At 39.0% G+C, this 7602-nt stretch overlaps 1 protein-coding gene across 1 annotated transcript; it reads left to right on the top strand.

The window, feature by feature from the left end:
* Positions 1–5997: 5997 nt before the first annotated feature.
* Positions 5998–7197, top strand: LOC131331459 (uncharacterized). The gene is made up of 2 exons (XM_058365406.1): positions 5998–6220; positions 6307–7197. The coding sequence occupies exons 1-2, from the start codon at positions 6151–6153 to the stop codon at positions 6918–6920; spliced, it is 684 nt and encodes a 227-aa protein (XP_058221389.1). The 5' UTR covers positions 5998–6150; the 3' UTR covers positions 6921–7197.
* The last annotated feature ends 405 nt before the right edge of the window (positions 7198–7602 follow it).

The raw sequence follows: 7602 nt of genomic DNA, 5'->3' as shown, positions 1-7602 counted from the left end.
ACTTGCCATCGACTGTTGCTGCTGCCAACGGGTTGGCAGATTTCAAACTGACGGGCGAATCCAATTCTTTTGAATCTAGCACGTCAAAATCTGGTTCAAAGAAATGGGATAAGAGTCAGAAAGACAAGGGTCAGAAATCGGAATCGGTAGCGGAGGACAAACGGCAAGGCAAAGGGAATTTCAGCAAGGGTTTTTTCATTTGCGATGGGCCTCATCGGGCAAAGGATTGCCCAAAGCGTGAAAAGCTGAATGCTATTTGCGTGGATGAAGGGAAAGATGGTGATTCAGACTCGGAAGTGCATGTCCGAGTCAACCCTATGCAATTGCTCAATGTGATTCATGCAGACAAGGCAGTAACCTCGCAGAGATCGGGTTTGATGTATGTCAAAGTGTTGCTTTGTGGAATGCAAGTGTTGGCCATGGTGGACACGAGGGCCACACACAACTTTGTTTCAGAACGGGTGGTGCAGTTGCTTGGATTGAAAGTCGTTGAAAGTTTCAGTCGGATCAAGATAGTAAATTCCAATGCACAGGTGGGGCCTGGAATGACGGGCAATATCGCTTTGAGGATCGGGCACTGGAACGGGCAAGTGGATTTGATGGTGTATCCGCTTGATGACTTGGAACTTATATTGGGTAATGAGTTCTTTGTGGCTGGAAAAGTGGCTGTGATGCCACATCTCAGTGGGATTTTGACTGCTGATGAGAAACAGCCCTGCTGTGTTCCGCGTTGTTCCAAGGCAGAGAAGGGAAAGCGGGGAAGGGAAGGAACGGGTGGCTGGCTATCTGAATTTCAAATGCAGAATATTCCAGACTTGGTAGTTACTGGAAGAAAACAAGCTCAACGGGCTTCTCTCGCAGTTCAGATGCACGGGATTCTGGATGATAAGGCGAAAGGGCAGAGCGAGGCAAATGGGAGAACCTCCTGTTTGGTGAAGTGTGAAAATAGGCAAGACTCGGAGGCTACATGGGAAACGGATGGGACTTTGTGGTAGTCTGAGAAGCAAGTGCTGGAGTACTTACGGGCCTTACCGACGAGGACGTCGGCTTCCTCTGGTGGGGGTGGTTTGTTAGCACCTTGATTTCCAAGGCTTGCTAAGCTTGGCTAGCGGTGGCACCTTGCACCCTAGCCAACCGGTGGAAACGAAGGCATGAGGCAGGCATGTCTTTACAAGGTGACCCGACGGTGTCGGTTGGTGTCGGCACTGGTCCCTAAGGCAAGTGGCTGTCGTGATGCACGTGATGGCCCGATGATATCGAGGCAGGGATGCTAAACGGGAAGCAGGCTTGTGGGACAAGGCAATTGAGAAAAACGGCTAAGTATTGGAAGCTGGGGTTGGATCACGAAATTGGCCTGGCAGCCTTGAGTTGGCTCGGGCAAAATGGAGGCAGACTTGAGTTGGCTCAGGCAAAACGGTTATTGACGGTTAACAGCATTCTGCAGCCCATTTCTGGGCTCCACCTGTATGTGAGAGGGGTGTGGCTGAGGTGTGCCACACCTGATGTGCCCCTGGCACCTCTCTTTAATATATATATATATATATATATATATATATATATATATATATATATATATTTGTTTGATGAGAAATGGGAAAGAAAAAAAAGATCCCTTTTGGGAATGAAATCTGGTTCTGTCCTCCGTATCAGCTTTCATAGAAAAGAGGGAGTTGAATTGATGTATTGATTGATTGGATCCGTCGGGACTGACGGGGCTCGACAAAACAAACCCTGAGATTGTAGGATATTCTGATCCAACGCCAAGAACTAAAACATGTTTTAGTTGAGGGAAATGATGGATGGCCCCAATACTCTTTAATTCTTGAGACGTATTTAGACTATGAGATTCAATGTTTGAAGGAGGAATTTGATTCCATCATACATATTGGGATTATGTCATATTGAAAAATTATTTTCTTTCTTTTTTTTTTCAACTCATTTCTATCTAATTTATTTTTTCTAATCTATTTTTTATGGCTTGGCTAGGTGGGATAGCCGAGCCATTCTCCTTTCTTTATCATATCGGTCCGATAAAAACTAATAAAAAAACAACTCTCTTCAACGAGAAAAAGGAGAGAGAGGGATTCGAACCCTCGATAGTTCTTTGTTCAGAAGGAGAAATTTGTATAACAAGTCGTGGATACACTTCTTGATAATGGAATCCGCGGACAACCAATCAGGGATGGTCATAATAGAGTTTACAAGTCGTTTTCCGATTTGATTCAAGGAAAAGAGGGAAGATTTCGTGAGACTCTGCTTGGCAAACGGGTCGATTATTCGGAGCGTTCCGTCATTGTCGTGGGACCTTTTGTATCTAAGACTTCCACCCCTTCCCTTAAAGTATCTTTCTCTTTTATAATTAAGGCGTTTAAAACCTTAGGCATCTTGTCTGGCGGAAAACCTATATATATATATATATAGAGTCAGGATCCTACGAGGGATCCCTTACGGCCTTACCGTAAGGGACTTCCCTTTCTCGATCGAACTGCAATGATCCGAGCCGCTCAATGTGTTCAGAACGTGATTTTAAGGATATGCGCGATAAATCGCCCAAAAAATGACCGAGAAGGGCTTAATCCGACCAGTTTTTCATAAAAATACTATAAATGCATTTTATACAAAACTGTTCAGATCAAGCACTTTCCGGTCATTTTTTTGGGCGATTTTTTTTTGCAGGTACCCTTAAAATAACGTTATAAACACATTGAGCGGTTCGGATCGTCGCAATTCGATCAGAAAAGGTGAGTCTCTTACGGTAAAACCGTAAGAGATCCTCATAGGATCCTGAGTGTATATGTATATGTCTATATCTAATACTGGACTGAGACATGTAATCATTCTATGCTTTTCTAGACCTCCTCTTGCAATTAATCACAGCCAAGCAACGCATATCCCTTCCTTGGAATGTGCAGTTAATTCTTAGATAGTCACATCACTACTTCTATCAATGTAAACATACAGTACATCTCTCTCATAAATATTTATTCCATCCGTTCTAAATTCTTAATTCTCAACAATTTTACGTGTAATTTTCGATAACATGTATCTTTCAATGCATATTGTTTAAAATATGCAGTATAGATCTTATTTAATAGATTTCAGTAATTCCTATAAAATAAATGATTTCAAAAGCATAGAAAACGATATACATTGAGAAATATAACAAATTAAAAATTGCACGTAAAACCATAGAGAACCAAGAAATTGGAACGAAAAGAATATTATCCTACATATACTACAATATTTGTTGCATTCTTTTAACCATAACTTAAACTTAATTAAATGTAAAAAATTCCTCTTTATTCAAAATTTTTCTGCATTTTTGGATTTTACTCCAAACTTTTTCAAGCTATTAATTCATCGTGACAAAACAAATCGCAAAAGTAAAATTTGACACTTTCACTAAAGTATTTTACAAAATAACCACTTTTTAGACCAAAAAAGACATTTCCTTGCTTAAAAGTGCTTATTTCTCGAAATACTAAGGTAAAACTAAAAAAAAAAATTCCAATTCCTCGCGTCAAGACAAATCAATAACTTATACAGATTTAATGCAAAACTAACAAATACCAAAAAAATTCAACTACAGGCAAAATTTTCAAATTTAAGTTAGGTTTAGGTTAGGTTGAAAAGAAAGAATCCATCGCAAAAAGTTATGTCATTTTCAAAATTAAAAAAGTAACTATTTCCGTGTATAATTTTCCAAACATACTGAATATATAATGAACAAAATATTCTCCTCATCTTAATTTCTTATTCTCCCCAGCTATATGTATGATTCAAAAAATTATCGATGTTGCCTATTATAATCTAAACCAACTGCTTCTTGTATTCAATGTATGCACAATCTAACAAATTCAAGCGTCTAAACTTAAAAAAATACTAGCTATTTTCGAGGACTTTATATCTTGCAAAAAAAATTGAAATTGTAGAGACACTCCTTTTTTTAAAGACTTCCTTCCCAAAATCTAGCTACCCAAAAAAAACTGATTAGCATTTTTACTGCAAACCATCGAAAAAGCTATACTAGCTCTAAGATTTCGGAAAAAATCCTAATGCACGGGTTCTCAGTTTCCACACAAAAAAAAAAAACACACTTAATAAACGCAATTACCTCGCAAATTAAAGCACCAAACAATCTTTGAGAATTTCTAGTCTCGTAAACTTCCTTGCATAGGCCCAACGCAGAGAGTATCAAGGAATGCCCATGCTTCAATTCGTTGGAGTTATATGACAAGGAGGTGCATCAAGGGAAGTGGGCTCAATTGACCTTGACAATGTACCACTACGTCACTTTAGCACATGGGAAGTACAGCCCGTTAATTTGTGGAGGTGGGGGTTCCATCCAATTCCCCTTATATTTTCCCCAGTAAAAAGCTAGTCGTTTCCACGCGGTCTCTAACGCGTTTTTCTGCTTTCTTAGATGTTGTAAAAGTTTAGATTCGACTCAAAAGCTTAAACTATTAAACGTAGATATTGTGTGACCATATTTGAAGTGATCATCCAAAATATATGCACCCAAATAATATTGAATTATATAATCATTAACATTTTCTCTACCTCTTCTTTTCGTTCTAGATTTAATTACTTCTTTGCAGCATCGTAACTTTCTATTAATAAACAGTGGTAAAGGCATTACTAAATAATTGTACTCCAAAGCTTTATGAATTGCACAAGATTGATTAATTAGTTCCATTAATCAATCTCTCACAATTAGGAGTGGCAAATTGAACCCAGACCCATTAACAAACCCGGACCCATCAACTAGAAAATAGACCCAACCCAATCCATTTATTAGTTGGGTAAGAATGGGTTCAAACCCAGCTAACCTATTATTAGTTGGGTCATAATTGGGCATCAATTGGGTCAACTTAAATGACCCAATGGGCAATGAAAGTAACCCACCAAATTCCATCTCTTAATTGGTCTCTTTTCCAAACCCAGACCCATCAATTGGTCTCTTTTCCCTCCCTCCCTCCCCCCCCCCCTCTCTCTCTCTCTCTCTCTCTCTCCCTCCCGCCCCCCCCGAACCCCCACGAGCATGGCCTTCTCTCTCTCTTTTATTCAATTGTTTTGTCTTAAATCACACGCGTCCAAGAATATTTTGAATGGTCCGAATTAAAATCAATTGTGACCGGTAACAATTATTTTGACCAATTCAAAATTGAAAACACATCTCATCCATTAATTGCGCGAATAGACCCGTGAAATTGTGCTCCGCCGTGAATAAATTTCTCTCATGGTAGTCCCGCAAAGGGTTTGGATTGAAAAATTGACTTATTTTTTTGTCTTTATTCAAATTTTTTTTGCATTTTTTTTGTTTTGTGTCATATTTTTGTGTCTTATTAAATTTGTTTTGATGAGAGGAATCGGAAAAGTAAAAAAATTTGATCGAAACTTATAATTTTTTGAATAAAGACAAAAAAAATCAATAAGACAAAAAAAATTACTTATTCTCGTCTTTTTGAAAAAATTTATGAGTTTCGATCATAATTTTTTTTTACTTTTCTAATTTTTCGATCATAATTTTTAGTATATATGTAATTGGGTTAATGGGCGGGTCGGGTTTGCTTTAAAATAAATGGGCCGGGTTGGGTATGGGTAATTAGACTCATAGTTAATGGGTCTAAATGGGTCAATGACCCATTAAAGACCCAACCCACTAACAATTTACCCAATTTGACCCAAACCTGCCCGTTTGCCACCCCTACTCACAATACATTACCTTTAATTACTTCTTTGCAACATCGTAACTTTTTAGTTTTTAAATATTTATTTTTGCGTTTTACGAGATAGGCCGGTCATTCACTCACAATACATTATCTTTAATTTAAAAAAAAAAAGTATATTTGAAAAATAAGTACTAGGCCTTAGAACAAGGAGGAGTTTAGCGAAACAAAATGCAGATTTAATTTAATATTTTTGGTGTATATATGACGTAAAATTTAACAAGTAGAGTTACCTTTTATTTGTACATGTAATCTGGAACACTAACAAGAATAAACCGATAGAAATCAAACAGCGAAGTTGCTCGGAAATCTCGCGGCAATCTCATCTTTTAATCTTTAAGTATGTAGTGTCATTTGCTTTCACGCCCTATTTTCTCTGAAAGTATAGTCCATAGTCTACCAGTGTATTTTTTCCTCTAAAATGGAAAACTTAATAAACATATTCAAGTACGCTTACAGCCTCACTCACTCTTTCATGCTATATTTTCTCTGTAAGTCTCTCACTACAAGTGTTTTTTTCTTTCTTTCTCTCTCACTGTTTTTCCTCTTATGATTCTCGTTATAATTGTGCCATTAGGTTCGCTGCCGAAAGCGGATGATCATACAAGTTTGGGGACTGATAATGGAGCTGATGATCATGGTGTTTCTGATTCCAATACTGATCTTTCCGATGGGGCGGCAGCGTCTCAAAACCGCCCTGATGTCAATATTCCAAAGGAGGGCACTGCTCAAGAGCCTGTGCAAACCACCAGTGCTACCACAGTCAGGGGTAATTCTGAGAATTACCCCTTCAAGTTGGGGAAAATAATTGTGGTCCAGGCTTTCGAAGTCGCCCTGGCTCTGATGATTTTCCGGTTCCAGCCACAGGGTGTCGATTCGTCTCCGGCTTTGTCTTCATTCATGTTTACCATGGTTGGGGCGACCGTACTCTTCGGTTTCACGTTTACGTTGATTGGGTTGATGTTGCAGAAAGTCCACCCAGCTGTAGCAACAGTCTCTAGCCACGCCGGCAGTATCTCGGCCGTGCTAGGGTTCTTTTTCATGGTGGCCCTGTTTGTCCCCGAGCGCTTTGTTTGGTCGCTCTGCGCCTCTGCCGGCGTTCTGTCCATGGTGTACGTTTATTCCCTCGCCAAACCATCGCATAACACATACTCATCAACTCCATTCTCTCTGTCAAACTGTTTCCCGTAGATCTCCGGTTGCCTCTAATTGTGGTTTTTCTAATATGCCACTGTTTGTTTACTTTACTTACAATAAAATAAAGTAAAAATAAGGTAAGCACAGTACACAAACAGTGGCAAATAATCCGTTTGTTGGAACCTTGGAGATGATGTTAGTTTGTACTAATAAACAAGGCTAGTCCTGTTAGCTAGAGTCCTGAGTAGGAGGTCTAAGGTCCCACTCTTTCCTCCTATGTGAAGGTTGTCTTCTCATTTACAGTTTTATATATATGCAATAGTTTTATTTATGATGGTGCTTACGAAAGACATTATCGCCAGGTTTCTATGTGTGCAAAATGGTGGAATTGATTTAGTCATCCTTAACTCACCGGGGAAAAAAGTGGAAGCGTAATCTTCATTTAGTTTATTTTTGCCATTCAACTATAATTGTTTATTGGACTCGATAATGGGTACATGCATTGAGGAAAAGAAGCAAAAATGAAACATCAGAAAGCAACATGACATGCCATGAAGCAAGGTGAGGAGACAACGGACCGGTACAAAGTTGGAAGAATGAGACAGAAAAGGAAAAAGATAACTGAAGATGGAACTAAAGAAAAGCTAATTAAAGAACCAACACAAAACTGACCATTCAACTCATTGTTTGATTGGTGAGTCTCCTGAGCACATGATTGGATTGGTGTGGGCCGTCG

The sequence above is a fragment of the Rhododendron vialii genome, chromosome 6a (assembly GCF_030253575.1).
Source record: "Rhododendron vialii isolate Sample 1 chromosome 6a, ASM3025357v1".
NCBI lineage: Eukaryota > Viridiplantae > Streptophyta > Magnoliopsida > Ericales > Ericaceae > Rhododendron > Rhododendron vialii.
The sequence above is the reverse complement of the archived record's forward strand: the minus strand, read 5'-3'. Positions and strand labels throughout refer to the sequence as shown.

Bases quoted from the DNA above. Each gene is read 5' to 3' on its own strand.
- LOC131331459 (XM_058365406.1), top strand. From the start codon at position 6,151: ATGGAAAACTTAATAAACATATTCAAGTACGCTTACAGCCTCACTCAC. The intron at 6,221-6,306 runs GTAAGTCTCTCA...TTGTGCCATTAG, and splicing joins TTTCATGCTATATTTTCTCT to GTTCGCTGCCGAAAGCGGAT.